The sequence below is a fragment of the Pithys albifrons genome, chromosome 27 (genome assembly GCF_047495875.1).
Source record: "Pithys albifrons albifrons isolate INPA30051 chromosome 27, PitAlb_v1, whole genome shotgun sequence".
NCBI lineage: Eukaryota > Metazoa > Chordata > Aves > Passeriformes > Thamnophilidae > Pithys > Pithys albifrons.
This window is the reverse complement of record NC_092484.1, coordinates 4629192-4646114: the sequence shown is the minus strand read 5'-3', so window position 1 is coordinate 4646114 and position 16923 is coordinate 4629192. Positions and strand designations below refer to the sequence as shown.

Here is a 16923-nt window from a genome sequence, read left to right as displayed (position 1 = left end):
CCTCTCCTCTGCCTGTGTGCAGTGCTGGAGACTGATTGTCCTTGCTGCCTTTGGCGTGTTCCCATCAATAATGATGACTTCTCTCTATGCCAGACCACAAACAGGCTTTCAGAAGCATTTGAATTATTTTTTTCCCTTATTCTACCCTGTTAGAGGGGCACAGTGATGACAGCTCACTCTTGAGTGTGCTGAGTTGTTAAAGCTTTTCCTTGCTGTGTTTGTCACAAGGTACAAGGCTGCATTATATAGGCTCTGACATAATACTTTAATTTTAACCATACTAGCACCAGCATTCTTCAAGCTGGTTTCCCAAATCAGAACTTCTCTGCTAAAATATATCTCCAGATAATAGGAGATGTCACCACCATTTTCAAGGCCAGGTTGAACATGGCTTGGAGCAACCTGGTCTAATGGAAAGTGTCCCTGCACATGGCAGGGAGGTGGAACAAGATGAACTTTAAGGTTCCTTCCAACCTAAACCATTTTGTGATTGATTCTGTGACTGATAAAACACAAGGCTTGCAGCTCCTGTGCCCAGCTGTGCAGAGTGGGCTTGGCTTTGCCAGCTCTAGATTTACTACCGAGATAAAATATTCAGATTTTTTAGTAGCAGTTTGTTCATTGCAGTGAGCTCGAGGATGTGCTGTGTGAGTTTAGTAGAGTGCAGCCTCTGCGGGCAGGGGCAAAGCTGAGTGTGCTGCGGGGCACAGAGCCCTGTGACAGCACTGCCAGGGGCTCATCGTGCAGCCCCAGCAGTCACCCAGGGACCTGTGCTGTGGACATTCAGTCCTGCCTCTTATTGCAGGATTAGTTGTGTGCTGTAATGTCCAGAGCTTGTTAATGAGAGGGGAATGACTGTGAAAGTGAGGTCCATCTCAGCTGCCTGTGCAGGTACCTGTGCAGGTTGGCTTGGGCTCACCTGGAGCAGCCAGCAAGGGACATGAGTGCTCCCAGGATCCAGAAAGGACTGCTCCCAGGACTGCACCAGAAAGGTCTCATAAATCATCCTTTTAATCTTTGCCTGTTTTAAATTACTGCCTTGGCCAGGTGCCTTGGAAGTGTCTGTCCAGCTGTGTGTGAGGGATGTGGGTAACTGATGCAGACAGACAGGGTGCTCGGATCCCTGTCCTGGAGCTGCCTGGAGCCTCCCAAGGGCTCACCATCATCTCCCCAGGGGTTTTTGGGTGCCTGAGCTTGCTCCAGGTATAGAGCAACAACCATAGCTGGGGAGCTGAACCAGTGTTGGTGCACCCAGGTGATCACAAATGGGGAAATGACTGGGGAAGCTGCAGAGCTTGTTTTGAAGTGTGATTATTTTGTGGTTTGCAGGTGATGGGACTGCTCCTATTGAGGAGTAGTTGGGCTGTATTGTTTAAGGAGGTATAAATAACCTCACCAAGGAGGAAAGGATGAGAAAGGCCAAAGTTAATAGCAGTGCCTCAAGCTTACCTTGCCCAGGATTCTGGTTCTTTGAAGGCTTTTGGAAGTTAAACAAAGACAACTGTTTTTTGTGCAAAAGCTGGTTTATGATATTTAATGACTTCTGCTTTTCATTTGGCAAAACTGGAATGAATGTTTCTTCTAAACTAGATCTTTTACAACCTCTGACTCCAACAGGAAAGAATTCTGCACAGAAAATGTTTTCTTTATGTGCAATTGGAAAACAGTGGAATGATGTGAGGGGAGGTCTGAGCTGTGTTACAACTTCTGATGCTGTGGCAGGAAAGGCTGAGAGGGAAAAAAGGGATGAGATGGCATTTTGAGAGAGAAAATAATTCAGTGACATGAATCATTGGTATAAAAGGCTTTGGTGGAGAAGGCTGTACTGGGAAGCCTGGATTTTAAGGCTGCAATTGGAATTTGAGCTTAGGGACAGATCTTTAGATGGGAAAATCAGCACTATTGCAATAGTGCCTGGTCATTTAGTTCACTGTAATAAAACAGCCATGGGAACAGGTGTGCAGCTGGTCCTTCCATCCCTGCAGCCAGTGGATCCCACCATTCTGTGGAGAGTGGAACAGCTCAGCCCTGACAGCTGGGAAATCCAGTTATGTCCAACTTGGATTTTGAGCTCTAGACAAAAATTCACTTAATCTTGATTTTTAGATGAAAACACAGTAATAAAATAAAAAGCAATGATTTAAAAAAATAATCTCTACAATAAGGAAGACGAGAGCTTCTGGAGCACAGCCTGGCCTGCAAGGGAGAACTGCTGGCCAGAGGGGTCAGAGTTATCCCATCCCTGCTGCATTCCCACCAAATCCAGTCAGCTAACACCTGGTCACCTCCCTAACTTTCAAAAACAGCTGAAGTGGGAAAATGGGAGTTGAAACCTTCAAACCCGGCCATTTCAGACAGGGCAGTAGCTCCCAGCTGTGTCCTCAGGCACAGGGAGGAGCTGGCTCCCTGCTCCACTGGCAGAGCCGTGCCCCTTGGTGCCAGAGTGTCCAACATCCTTCAAAGGATAGAGAGGATTTCCCCGCTTTTTGTGCCAAGTAAGGCCTTTATGTTGCAGAGCATCCATATACAACACTCACAATGTCAGTGTTTAGCACCAAGATGCCATTCCTGGGAGTAGGAATGCCGTGGTCTACACCTGGCAGATGTTATAGTGAACTCCTGTCTGATCTGTCAAGGCTTCTTCAATTACTTCAATCACGTTGTCTTTGAGATGCAGCTGTGAGGTCTCCATGGAAGGAAACTTGTCCGTGTTGCTCACTGGGTCTTGCTGTAAAAAGAAGCAGCACAATTTTAATTTCTGGAGTGAGCCCATGCCCTATGTCTGTGCTGCCATGCCCCAAGTGCCCCTGCCCTCCCAGCCGTGCTGCACATACCAGGGGGGGCTTTGGGGCAAAGTCTTTCTCACAGACGTGTGCAATGATTCCAGCAGCCAGAGCATCCCCCAGGACATTGGTCATTGTCCGCAGCCGGTCCCTGGGGGAGAGACAGCGTGAGGGTGCAGGGGGTGGCCACAGCAAACATACCGGGGTGGTGATGGCTTTGGAATGTCTCAGCCCTCATCCCAAATGTCCCACTGGTGTTGCTAATGGCAAGGTGAGCCAAGGGCTGTGATGGTTTTGAGAATACAGAGAAAGGAGTCCCTGCGTGCCTCTGTGAGCCCTGTGCTATGACAGCAATGGGGCAGCATCTGTCGCCCCCTGACGTGTGTTCAGTGCGTGGACCCGGCTGTGTCACCTCCCAGACGGGGCATTGGCATTGTCTGTGCTCAGTGTGGAGGTGACTGCCTCAGTGAGTCATAAAACTTCTTGAGGTGCCCCTCAGGGAGAAAATCCTGTAGATCCAGCCACAGCTTTTGTCTTGTTTACCCAGGCACCTCTCACGTCAGTAGATCACAGGTGATGGTGGGGTACCCTGTGAGGCTGAAAGGTTGAACTGTTTTTGGGTTGCCCTTGCTTTAAGTGAAAGAAAGAGAAAAGCAGCCAGGTTATTGGCACTGTTCCCTCTCTGCCCAGGCAGGCTCGGAAGTACAAACCAGCCACCCACATGTCAGCTCTTTAACTCAGCACCTGCTCTGTGTGGTTTCTCACCTAATGATTTGCTTTGCCTCTATCTTAGTACTTTAAAATGGCACATTTCACAAACTGTGTGTTCTGTTTGTGACAAGTGTAATCCAGCATCAGTTTCTATCTCGAGACCAGTCTGGTTTCATCCATCAAGATGAGGATATGTCACCATGAAGTGGCACTTGGCACCCACCCGTGGCAGGTCTGGAGAGCACTTACAGAGCCCAGTCGACGGCGATGATGAGGGTGATGTCCTCGGTCGGGAGCCCCACGGAGGTGAGCACGATGACCATGGTGACGAGCCCGGACTGCGGGATGCCGGCGGCGCCGATGCTGGCGGCCGAGGCTGTGATGCTGCAAAGGGAACGTGGCTGTGCAATTCACACCAGCGTGTTTGGGTGGAAAAGTAAGTTATCCCTGTATGGAAGGATTGGATTGCATCTGGCTTTCTCCACCTTCCTGCTCCTGGGGGCCATCCTGAGCCCCTGCCTGTGCACAGCAGGTGCCCTGGCTCTGTGCTTGCACAGCTCCCCTCTGCCTTCAGCGGAAGGAGCCCCTGCTTAAAATTGCTAAATATTTGCAACTGTAGGTAATTATCTGTTCAGGTGCTTTATTTCCCTGCTTATAAAATGCAGATATCCTATTCCTGAAAGGGAGTAAATGACACCTGCAGAAACCCTTCTGTGTTCAGGTAACCAACCCATTGACCTTGAAGTGCTGTACAGTTTGTGCTGCTGGACTTTTCTCTACAGCCAAAGTCCTTGACCTGCAGCAGATTCTGGGGTCAGAGCCCAGTCCAGCTTTCCCTGGCACATGGTGCAGGGGCTGGGACACGCTGCCCCTTTCTCTGCTCCTCAGCTTCTCAGCAAAGTTCACTCTGTGTATTAACAACATCTCTGCAAACAGGAAAAGTGTGAGGATTGTCCTAATGTCTGTAAATAGGAATAGAGAGAAATAATTTGGCTGCTGCAAAGAAACCTTTACCTTATGGTTATAATCTGTCCCAAATCTAGTTCATACTCGTTGACTTGGGCTATGAAGATGGCAGCGACTGCTTCATAGAGGGCCGTGCCGTCCATGTTGATGGTGGCACCGACGGGCAGCACGAACCGCGCCACGCGCCTGTCTATGCCGTTGTTCTCCAGCAGACACTTGAGGGTGATGGGCAGAGTGGCTGAGCTGTAGGAGAAGAAATGATCACTCATTGTCTCTGTTGTTTGCATTGAGCTTTGTAAGCAGGAGTCGGTGTGATGGGACAGAAACACCAGCCCTCCCGAGGGTGAATGCAGCACCAATGATACACTAATTGCTGCAGCTATGACAGACTCTGCAGCTCCTGCCACCTGGGCAAGGGACATCACTAGCTGAGTGAGCTACAGGCTGTGAGAGAAAATGCCAGAGTGCTACAGCTCTGTTGTGCAGCCCTGGTCCCCACGTTAATCCTGCAGCACTTCCTGGGGCGTGGGACAGTGTGGGACAGCTCTGGCTGTGCCGTGGTCCAGCCAGACCCCGTGGTCCTTGTCTGTCTCTGCTGTTGGGTACAAGGGGGGGCTGCCTTGGCTCCTGCATCCCCTAACCTCTTCCTCTTGTTTCTCTCTAGCAGGGCTGAGAGACAGACATGAGCTGTCCCATGGGAGCTGGGATGAGGACATGGAGGAAAAAGGAAGAGTGGAAGAAAGGAGACCATGGAAAAGAAGTTGATGTGATCACAACAGACTTTGGGAGGCAGGGACTGCTTTTGGGAAAGGAGCTGGATGCAGAGCACAGTGCAGTGCCCCCAACCCCAGGCACAGACTCTGGGGCAGGGACAAGGAGCAGGGGGTTCCTTCCATCCCTGCGTGCCTTGTCTCCAGCTTGCTGAGCTGGCTGCAGGGCAGAGGGAGGAGGAAGCCTGATGGAGAAGGAGCTGGAGAGTTGCAGAAACACCTGCAGCTGTGGGTACTGGGAGGGGAGGCACTGTCGAGGTGGCTTTATTGGGATTATGTGAAGAAGCAACAGGGAAGCTAAAAAAGCCCTTTGCCTCTTTGCCTGGTCAGAGGTTTTCTAGGAAAATGTTTGAACTTACATGTCTTCCAGAAAGGATGGTAGTTTATAGTGTGAAGTTTCTTCCCTGTTATAAATAATATTTTTGAATGAAATTACAACAGATAAATATCTAAAATGATAAAATCTTTTCAAAGTAGACAACATTTTTCTGTGGAGGAATTTGGGATACACAGGAGTTGATTTTAGATTATCAGAAAAGTGTTCAGAGGAGCTTTTGGTGCTTTCAGTTAAATCCCAGGATCATAACCCCACATGGTTTTATAAAGCACCTACAACAGTTCTAGTGTGAATTTGTGGAAAGAAAACTACAGCACTTAAAAGAAGCAGAGACACATATACACAAACACAGAAATGTTGCTGGTTTGGTCTGGGAAAACCCCAGGAGAAGGTGAGTGGAAGAGCACAGTGAGCTGCCCCAATTTGCAGTCACACCGAGGCCAGGGCAGGGCCAAGAATCTGCTTCCCCCAAAAACCAGGAGTGTTTCAAATAGTGGAGCATAATTTTCTTTTGAGCTACACCTGTCCTCCCACAGCTCACCTGGTCATACACAGTCACATCTCCTTTGCTAAACCAGATCCCTGCTCAGGGATATTGGCAGGTTTCAGCCACATTTTCCTACCTGGAGGATGTAGCTAAGGCAATCAGCAAGGCTTGCAGAATCCCCTGAATGAAAGCAAAGGGGTTTTTCTTAGTTATGAGCACAAAAAGCAGAGGTAAGAGAATGGTTCCATGGAAGGCAAGCCCTGACACTACTGTAATGACATACAGTCCCAGCTTCTGTCCTATAACTGATGGATCTTCCATCTCCACAATCTTTCCAGCAATAAGAAATACAATGCCAAAGGGGAAGTACCTGCAAAGAATAAGCATAAAAAATTATTTATGAGGATGCAGCAATGCCTGAAGCACTGCATGACAGACACTGCAGTATTTGGTACCCTGTGGTACAGTCGTCGGAAAACAAATCCAGTGCTCACAGCAGATACTTGCAGAGGTGTGGCCAGCATTGCCATTAGATAGCAGGAAAGAAAATAACTGAATCAGTCCAAACCAGACTTACCAAACGGCCATGGAGACAATTTTCATGACTGCTTCGTTCAGACACTGGCACACGTTAACCAGGGGGGCTCCTCGCTCGCCCATTTTTCCCAGGAGAAGTCCTGCAACCAAGCACAGGGGGTTACATTACTCAGCAGCACCTGCCAGGCCGAGTGTCTGCAGGCTCTGGGGGCCACAGAATGGGCGTCACTGGGCAAGCTGGGATTCAGCACAGGTTGCCACGTGCTCTTGTGAGTCACAGCCATTCTCTGCTCCAAGCAAACACAAGCATCTGGCCTTTTCTCACAAAACCCCACCAGACCCAAATCCAGGATTTGGACTGTTCTTGCACGGAAAACCCATAAACCTCAGTGCTGGAAGAGTGACTTCCCAGGGTGGATAAACTGGATTAGGTGGATTGCTGTTTGGTGATACAAGAATAATGAGCTCTGGAAGCAAAAATGGATTTTTTTAAAGGACAAAGCCTGGTGAGGTCTCTATAGCTGAGGATGTGATGCTGTGCCACGTGCACCACTCGGAGCACTCCAGCAGTGCTAAGGTTCCCAGTCCCGTGGGCAGTGGCCGCACTGGGTTCCCTCCTGGGCAGGGCTGTTCCTCACCAATGGCCCTGTTGGTGGCTCACAGGCTGTTCCCTGGTGGTGACAACACATGTGGCTGTCCAGTGATCCATCAGGAACGATCCGACTGAGTTGCTTGGATACAGGCATTAAGCCTCCTCTCTTAAGTCTGTTTTTCTCTTTTGATGTTGTTGCATTAACCTAATCCAGCCTGATTTTCTGTTGAGGGAACACTAGATCAGAAATACAGGAATGGTTATGAGGGGTTATGGTGCTGTCTGGTCTGCCAGTGTTAAATCTCATTGCTTTCTCTGGCTGGAAGGTTTCCCAGGAACCCATTGAGCAAAGGAAAAAGCCTTTGATCATATTCCCATCTTGTTTCCAGCCTGGTGCACATCCTTTCTGTGTTGGCTAAAATTAATTTTGAAGCACTGGGCAGGTGTCTATTTTAGCTTAGAAAAGAGGAATATAGACAGGATCTCATCTTGTCCCAGTCGTGCCTCCTCAGTGTTCAGGGCTGAGGACTCAGAGGCCCTTGGTGGGTGGTTGGATCTCTTGCCTTGCTCAGAAGAGAGATGAGATGGAGTCACCTTTACCAAGACTTTCAGAAATGAGACAAGGCTTGGCATGTTTAAATCTCAGATCTGTGGATATTCATCTGCTATTTGGTGGCCACAGCAGCTGCTTTGGGAGAAAGTCATTGTTCCTCAGGTCCTACAGAGCTGATTTGGGAGGCGTGTCCCCAGCAAACAACTTCCTGCAAAAAACTTGAAATCTCTGCCTTTTTCTGGATTTCAAAAGCAACAGAGAGGACCAAGATGCTCAGTGACAGTGGAGGGACTGCCAGAGCTGGGGTAGCTCTATGGGGTCACCCTCCCCAGCAAAATCCCTCGTACTCAGCAGGTGCTGTGTGGATGCCTTGGTCTCAGACACACAAACTGCCTAATTTCGGTATTGGATGCAAAAACACCTTTTGCTGAAGCCTCACCCAGCTTCCACCTGGCCTCCCTGCCTTCCTGCACTGAGGAGGTGATCCTGTTTCCCAGGCTGTTCCCACTGAACAAGTGGAATGCCCTCCCCTCTCCATGGGGCTGCCAGTACCTTCCCTGTCCCTCTTCTGTTTTCTGCCAGGCCTCTGCTTGCTGGGAAAGCCTCCTCTGGGCTGAATGCCCTTTATCGAGCTACCCATGTCCAGTGCAGGTGATGCTCTGCCAGTGTGGCTTTGTGGAGCTCTAATCCCTCCTGGGCAGAACACGGGGAGTGCAGCTGGTGGCTGGGGCTGGCTCAGGTGATCTCCTGCTGCCTCCTAACTCGGGCTGATCCCACTCCCACGCTGGAGGGGTGGTGAAGTGTAATCTCAGAGGAGAAAAGCGGCTTCTTGCAAGTTTGGCAGGGCTGTGGGAGGGCACATGCCCTGTGGGCAGGAGCTCAGCACTTTCCCTGACTGCCCAGGGTCTGCAGAGGGTGTTGGTTGCTGGGACAGGAGTTTGCCAGAGGCACCTTCTGTTTGTGAGGATTTGTCAGTGGGTCTGGCTCTGCCCAGTCCCACTGTGGCCATCCCCTCCAGGCTCTCTCTGTGTGGTCGCCTTTAGAACTGGCTGCTCTCTGTGGCTTTCAGTGCAGTCCAGTGCACTCCAATGCTGGGCTGGCTGCACTGCCTCCACCCCTCAAATCCTCTAATTGGCTTTTTGGTTCCTTATACACAAAGTTCAAGCTCCTTGCCCTCACCTCTAAATCTGCCCATAATCCTGTCCCCACGTTCATCTCACTGCCTCCCACTCTTTCCCCTCCCGATCCCTCCCTTCTTCCCTTTCTCACTCAGCCTTGGACCCAGTGTCCTTCTCATGCTTTGGGCCAGCTCCAAGTTCCTCCTTTCAGTGACTTTCTCCCCTTTAAACTTCTTTCTGTCTTGCACATGTCTCTCCACAACCTCTGCTCCATCTTCTTTCTCAAAATTGCTGCTGAGCACTTTGTCCTCACAGGATTGCAAGCTGTTCAGTGCAGAGAGCTTCCCCACCTCCTTCAGAAACTCCTACTGTGAATTCCCATGTATTTGTGACAGCACTGAGTCTGACCCGCCTGTCACATCCTGCCAGCTCAAGGGGCTGAACACTCACTATGAAGGGTTTGGATTGTTGGGATGAGCTGTGTCCCTGGCAGCCTCTGCAAAATTACACCTCACTTCAAGTTTCATGAAAAGGATTTCCCAGCTTATGTTACAGTTCGAAAACCCTCAGGACCTGCATGAAAACTTATATGGGAAATCTGGGGAGAAAACAGCCTTCCCAGTGCCTGCAGCTTTGGTGAGCTCCACTATGGACGGTACTGATGGGGTCTTGGTACGAGCTTCTTGCTGGACTCAGTTCCCAGGGACTGGAGCAGTTAAAGCTGAAAGCCCCTTGTCCCCCTCCCTCAGGTTGAGCACAGTGGCTGCAGCACTTGGCCCCTGGGCTGCAGCTGTGGCCCCACCCACCCTGCAGCAGCAGGTACCGATTGTCGCCGAGAAGATGACGATCCCCAGGACATTCATCTCGTTGCTGGTCCCAGCCAAGGTCCTGTAGGTCATCTCGGGTGACGGAGTCAGCTCAAGGAACACCGGCCGGTGGATTTCAGGGTTTTGGTCATCAGGTGCAAAGTAAATAAAATTGACAGGTTTTCCTGAGGCCTTTGGAAAGCCGTGAGACTTCACCACTGGAACAAGAACGGTTCGATACTGGAACAGAAGGAAAGGAGTGAGGGTAGTGTGCTGTTGGCATGAGCTCCATCCTGCTCTGAGCACAGAGACAAGGCAGCCCTGGGCCGGGTGGTGCTGGAGGTTCAAAGTTTGTTTTCTATGTAGTAAAATTCTGGTGGAAATAAGGAGCAAGAGACAGGCAAGGGGAGCTGTAACTGTTCCTTTCAGACCTCAGCACATCCGTCCTTGGCCAAGGCTGCTGGGCAGACAAGTGGTGGGGGTGAGTCAGGTCCCTGCAGGATCCCAGCCTGGCACTGGGAGAGCACTGTGGTCCCCATGGAGAGGTCCCCCCGTCCCTCTCCACGAGGCTTTACCGATGCTTTCCAAATGAGTTTGCTTGTTTTCCCTCTCCTTCCACCCTACCTGACTCTTCCTCAGCCTGTCCCTTTTGCCCACCCCAACCTCCCCTGCCTGTCCTTCCCTGGGGACTGGGAATGCTGCACAGGGGGGAGCTGAGGGGAGGGACATTCTGTGGTACAGGACCCTCCCAGGCAGAGGGCAGGCACGGGGGTCCTTGTGAGTCTGTGCACCCCAAGCACCCTCTTGCCTTCAGGTGCCCACCTCGAGGTGAGGATGAAGGGGAGGCAGAGGGGAGGGAAAGGAGGAAGGGGGAAGGAGGAAAGGGGAAGGGAAGGGGAGGAAACAGGGAGAAAGGAAGGGAGAGGGGCAAGAGGGAAGGGGCTCATGTCCAGGCTGTGGCTGGGGAAAGAGACAGCCCCGTGTGGAGCTGAGCACCATCCCAGCCACCTGCAGAAGGACCAGGTGAACTCACCTGCTGGAACGAAGCTTCAACCAGGTTAGAAGGAAACATGTTTCTGTAAGAGAGCAATGGCATGGGGGTTAAAGTGTGTTGTGAGAGCACAGGGAGCGCCCTGGGAAGCACCTCTGGTGGGCATGGAGGCCCAGAGGAGGACATTACAGCCAACACCAGCTTGGTGTCCTCTGTGCAGGCTGAAGGCAAATGGAAGCTGGAAGCTCAACACAGAGAAGGACTGAGAACCACTCGTAAACATGACTCATGGAAAGCCAGAGCCTGGGGCAGACATCTGCCATTTCTAGCAGAATGCTCAGAGCCTGGTCCAGCCAATAGAATGCTTCCAGGGTTGGAGATTCGCCCCCCAGCCCCTGGGTCTGTCCTGCACCCCAGATTACCCCACCCGCTGCTTTAACCCAGCTCTGGAGCAGCTCCAGGCTTGGCACGTCCCAGCTGGGATTGCACAGGAGAGCCCCTGAGCCTTGCAGGGAAGGTTATTCTGCTCTCTGCTCCTGCCCCCTCTTTGCTGGTGGCTTTGGGAGAGCGGCAGCAGTGACAGTGGTCAGGGGGACATGTGGGGGGCTCAGAGGTACCAGTGCCTGGCCAACAGTTCTCCTGTTTCCCTTGAGACCTCAATGTCTCCTGGGAACTCAGAGCCTTCTGGAAAGATCTTGTTATCGTAAACTTGGCTCCTGCTGAAATCCTGTGATGTACCTGATTAAATCCAGTAATGCATCAGCAGAGCTGAGCACCACTTTCCCCACAGAGTAGTTGTCCTTCTGGGCAGCTGCACCAGGGTGGATGCTGACCACGAGGATGATCCCCACAGTCACTGCCATGAAGGTTGTCCAAAGGTAGTAGGTGATGGTGATCACACCCATCTTCCCACAGGCCTTGGAGTCCATGGTGGCCAAACCGGACATGAGGCTGCAGCAAAAACATGGTGGTCAGTGTCTGCTCCCAAAACTGCACAAGATGCATCTGATAGGCAAAATATCCAAGATGGGAGCAGTTTCCATAAATATTTTCTAAACCAATGCCTAAGTGCACCACTGAGCTCTTGCATATTCATTTACCAGCACACACAGGGTCTCACACCCAGGATGGGCTCGTGGCAACTCAGGCTGAACTGTGAAGGGCAGGAGATACTTCTAAGTCTCTTTTCAAGATCTGGCTGTGTTTTCTGTTTTCTCCAAGAGTTAAGAAGTTTATATTCTTAGTGCATTTTGATGGTGAATAACTGATGTTGCTGTTTGGTAAGATACTGTTCTCTCCAATCTCCAACATCCTGTGCCACTGCTGTATGTGACTGTCAACAGCAAAGGAACTGAGGAGCAAGGTTCATAAATTCCTGGTGAGGGTGGACCCCACACCCCCAGGAGAGAGCTGCTGGTTCAGGTTTCATGCACTTGTAAGCTTGCCTAAGAAGTAACCCATAAGCTACTTTTCAGCAAAATGGCTAAAAATGGGCATTACAGGCTGCCCCAGCAGGGAGAGCAGTGCTGGTGGGGGGGCAACTTGGGTACAGGACTGGAAGGTCCCGAGTGGAATTGCTAAGGACACCAAAATGAGAGGAGATGCTGACACCTCAAGGAGAGAGAGGCCCCAAACAGAGACCCTGACAAATATGAGGGTTGGGCAATCCCCAACAATGTGACATTTAACAAGGGCAAGTGCTGGGTCCTGCTCCTGGGCTGGAGCATCCCCGGATGCCTGGACAGATGGGAAATGAGGGGCTGGAGAGCAGCACCACAGGAAGGGACCTGGGGGTCCTGGTCACTGACAAGCTGGGTATCAGTCAGCAGAGTGTTCTGGCAGCCCAAAGGGCCACCGTGTCCTGGGGGGCATCAGACCCAGCATCGCTGGCTGGGTGAGGGAGGGGATTGTCCTGCTCTGCTCTGAGCTGGGGCGGCATCACCTCAAATGCTGGGGCAGCTTGGGGGCCACAATGTAAGAAGGATCTGAAGCTGTTGGAGTGTCCCAAGAAGGGACATGGAGATGGGGAAGGGTCTGAGGAGCAGCTGAGGGCACTGGGCTTGTGCAGCTGGGACAGAGGACACTGAGGGGAGACTCCTCGGGGGCTGCAGCTCCTCCCGAGGGGAGGTGGAGGGGCAGGCCCTGAGCTCTGCTCTGGGACCAGGGACAGGACCCAGGGAACGGCTGGAGCTGTGCCAGGGGGTTGGAATGGATCTCAGGGAAAGATTCTTCCCCCAGAGGGTGGTGGGCACTGACCAGGCTCCCCAGGGCAGTGGGCACGGCCCCAAGGCTGCCAGAGCTCCAGGAGGGTTTGGACAACCCTGGGGGACAGGGCAGGATTGTTGGGGTGTCTGTGCAGGGCCAGGAGTTGGACTGGATGATCCTTGTGGGTCCCTTCCCTCTCAGGATATTCCAGGATTCCATGAAATGTGAATGTTTGAGGGCTTCAGGGTGCCCCATGTGTGTGCAGACCCACAACAGGCCCAAGCTACTGGTGGAGCCCAGCACTGGCCCAGCGACCGTCAGGCAGGACATGATAGAGATGGGGGCTGTGAGGGTCAATGCCAGCCTTGAGGACACATGGGATGGGTGGCTCAGTAGTGACCAGCCCACAAATCCCCTCCAGCAGACACGTGTCCAGGAGGACAGGAGCTTTGGAAGCTCAGGAGGCCTCAAAAGCAGTGCTGAAGTGGGTGATTCTTCCAGCTTGAGGCTGGGATGGTGTGTACCTCGAAGATGCCACTTCACCATCATTCAGCAATTAAACAAGAAAAATCCCTGGTTCAATCCAACATGCAGGAAAACCCCTGGGAGCCCATGCCTGCAGGCAAAACAATTGTCAGAACCAGCCACAAGGGCAACCCAGGTCACTGAGCTGTAGGGAGGACTGAGAGCAAAGGGAAACTCTCAAGGGTCTTGGGGGAGGGATGTGAGATACCAGAGGAGAGAAGAAAGCAGCCCTACAAGGGCTGATGCTCAACAGGCCACTTGTGGATAGACTACACTGCTCCCAAAAATAAACCAGAGCCACATGAGACAACAAGCAAACTCTCACAAACAATAGAGAAATTACACATCCTCGAGAGAATGAGGAGCTGATTGTTTGTGTGTGTCTAATGAGCATGTGCCAGCCATTGTTTACAATATGTTAATCCATGTAAGCGTTTGAGACTTTGCTTAGACCAGAGTGTGACTGCAGGCTCAGTTCCTTATTTCTAGGTCTGTATGTGCCTGTAAAATGGGGATCTGCAAACACAGATGCAGCACTGAAGGATGCTTGTGGTTTCTACTGGAAATTTCTCAAATCCCTCTAAATAAGGGAATCTGCCTTGAGGTTGAACAGCCACCCATGGAGGGTCCCAGCATCACCAGCTGCCAAAAAGAAGGGAAACACCCCAGCCAGTGCAGATGTCTGACCTGGCTGTGGGTGCCTACCACATCCATATGAGGATCTGTCCCAGACTGTTGCTGGGAAATTGTGGGGTTTGATGTACCCCAAACCAGGGGATGCTGCTTGGCTGGCACCTGCTTAGGGCCAGGGTTATTCTCATCCCAGACAGTTTTGGGGTGATCTCCACAATGGAAGGGTCATGGGGCCATCCCAGCATGATGTCAAAATGGTGCCTTAGAGCAGAAGGTGATGTCTTACCTGGAGGTAATCAAGGGCAGGATCAGCATCTTCAGCATCCTCATGAGGAGCTCTCCAGGGAAGGAAAAATACTGCTTCTCCTGCACACAGAGCAGAGCTGTGTGTCAGGTGAGCACTGAGAAGTGGATGATGATTGTGTGTTAAGGGCTCAAACTTGATAAATTTGCCTTTTTCCCAACCAGCCCAAGCTCTGAGCTGGCTCCTCCTGAACATTGTCGCACTTGTTATCAGGGAGCAGAGGCTCAGCTGCATCTGCAAAAGTGCCCTGAAGCTGTTGGGAGCAGCAAAAGGTGGGAATACCTTGTGGCTGCAGGTGGCAAAGCCAAGCTCAGGGAGAGCCTGGATGTCCAGGCCATCCATGGGGCAGCCTCAGTGCAATGAGAGAAGTTTCCATGCTATTCATGCCCTACACCCCTCCCATGGACATGGGGAAGGGTTGTCTGCAAAGAGAGACACCCAAAGTGTCGATCCCACAGCCATGACCAGGGGAAGAGTGAAGGGTCTGTGGGGCAAGCAGCCACCTGGCCAGCATCCCTCCATTCCTACCTTTACCCACCATCTGTCCATCCGTCCGTCCATCCGTCCGTCCATCCATCCATCCGTCCGTCCGTCCGTCCATCCATCCATCCATCCATCCATCCATCCATCCATCCATCCATCCATCCATCCAACCATCCATCCATCTTTTCTCCCCCCTGTCTTTCATTGTGCCACTGCAGAGGTGTCAGGGATGGATGAGATGGCCCCAAGCCAAGCAGGTACTTTTGGTTACTCCAAAGTAAGGCTCTGAGGTGAGCCAAGGCAGCTGTTAAAACAGTTGCTCCCATTGCTGTCCCTATGCTGTCCCAGGGTGGCCTGGACCGTGGTTGATGTCTCAGAGAGGTGTGAAGGGTGACAGCAGGTTTGAACAGCATTTCTTTGTCAGTGGGTCTCTCACCTTTGTGACACTTTCCCATTGCAGGGGGGAAGGCAGGGATTGGCCACTTCTCCAGCCCCTCCTCTGTGGTGCGGATTTTGGGGCAAAAGTCTCTAATGGGGAGAAGTGGCTGCTGGGCCCCCCAGCAGGGCTGGAGCAGGGCATGGAGGAGCTCAGTGCTTGCAGGATGAGGGGCTGAGCCCGGGCCGTGCTGGCCTCACGCCGGCGTGGGTGGCTGCTGGGCTCTCACGGGTGTGTGCACTGGGATGCAGGGGGATTACACCCGGTTTCAATTAAGTAACAAGATCATCCCCGCTGCGCTGATGCTGAGGGGCCTAATTGAAATGACAAGACTTTGCTAAATCCAAGTGGGCAACACAGGGATGTTCCAGCACCAGCCAGGCTCTCCCTGGAGCAGCATTCCCCCTCCTGAGCTCACCGACCTGGCCGAGGATCAGGGCTGAGCCCAGTCCAGCTGCCTGATGTCAGCACAGCCACGTGGATCAGCTCGGTGCCGTTTCACAGCACAACTCTGGAAAGTGCTGAGCAAATGTGCCTTTTAGGTGCATTTTCTCCAATGCATTTGTCTCCAAGGCTCCTCAGAGGAAGGACCCCTGGAAGATGCCCCAGTTTCCCACCTGCTCTCTGTTTATTTGCTGGGTCTTCTCCAGAGAGCAGAAATGTGCTTGGATTGAGCATCTCCACAGCTGGGGCAGGTAAAGGGAGGAGCTAATCCCTTGGACCCCATTGCTGCTGGTGGTGTTGAGGGGAGCCTGTTACTGAGCATCTAGAAACCAAGCAGCCATTCCACACTTTCCCATTCCCTCCCACCTGGAGGCTCTTGCAGTCCCATGGGGTCCATCCCAGAGCCCCCCACTCCCATTGGAGGGAGGCAGGATTTACCCTGTAGCTTTGGCATTTGGGGGCAGCTTCTTGGTCAAAAAAAAAAAAAAGAAAAAGAAGAAAGAAAAGCCATGGGCAGAAACCTGCCAGGAGGTGGTTCCTTTGGGCAGGAGCCTTTGCTTTCGGGGCTGTGCCCATATGGTACCCTTACTGCCACCAGGACTGGTTGCTCCCCAGCCTCACTCCATCTCCCTCCCTCTCAGCCCCATCCTGGCTTACCAGCTCCGACAGCTCCAGTGTTCACAGCAGGAACCCCAGGAAGCACCCGGCAACAACCGACAGCATCGAGAGGGTCAAGAGGCCATTTTTATACCAGAACGCCCGTACCCACTTCCAGAGGCGCAGGAGGATTGTGGACAGGGAGTGCAGCACAGCTCTCCTGACCCACTCCCACATGGTCGTGCTCAGCCGCCCAGACGATGCCACTCGGAGCAGCTCCCAGCCCCGCTCATGGCCATGGGCACCAACAGACCCCTGTTCTGTGCTTGGAGCTCAGTATGCTGATGGCTAATCCCCACAACCAAAAGCTTCGGGGATATTTGGGAGCCTTTCCCATAATGGAAAGTGACGTCTTCAACTGGTTAATCTGGGCTTGGCATCCTGCCGATGTGGTGCCGAACCCTCCCCGTTTAACCCTCCAGTCCCTGGGATGGGGGCCGGTGTGCAGACTGAGAGCAGGGATTCAGCCCCAGAACTCCCTTCCCCTCATGGTTCCTGATCCCAAAGGATCTGGGTCCTGCCACCAGGTCTGGGTCCTGCACCAGATTTGTGCTCCCACCAGCTGTGAGCCCATGCCCCTCCTAC

The 16923-nt window shown here is 52.2% G+C and overlaps 1 protein-coding gene across 1 annotated transcript; it reads right to left on the bottom strand.

Moving 5' to 3' along the window:
* Positions 1–1524: 1524 nt before the first annotated feature.
* Positions 1525–16629, bottom strand: LOC139683225 (excitatory amino acid transporter 5-like). The gene is made up of 11 exons (XM_071578133.1): positions 16339–16629; positions 14301–14380; positions 11390–11602; positions 10694–10736; positions 9678–9900; positions 6632–6731; positions 6191–6424; positions 4509–4703; positions 3744–3878; positions 2835–2934; positions 1525–2728 (listed from the first exon to the last, which is right to left on the bottom strand). The coding sequence occupies exons 2-11, from the start codon at positions 14342–14344 to the stop codon at positions 2591–2593; spliced, it is 1425 nt and encodes a 474-aa protein (XP_071434234.1). The 5' UTR covers positions 14345–14380; positions 16339–16629; the 3' UTR covers positions 1525–2590.
* Between the last annotated feature and the right edge of the window lie 294 nt (positions 16630–16923).

What these genes read in the sequence shown, in the direction of transcription:
- LOC139683225 (XM_071578133.1), bottom strand. Translation starts at nt 14,344, where the DNA reads ATGAGGATGCTGAAGATGCTGATCCTGCCCTTGATTACCTCCAG. An exon ending in CATCTTCTCGGCGACAATCG is followed by an intron (nt 6,732 to 9,677) that starts GTACCTGCTGCT and finishes GCTTGGTTGCAG; the next exon opens with GACTTCTCCTGGGAAAAATG. An exon ending in ATCGCCGTCGACTGGGCTCT is followed by an intron (nt 2,935 to 3,743) that starts GTAAGTGCTCTC and finishes TCTCTCCCCCAG; the next exon opens with GGACCGGCTGCGGACAATGA.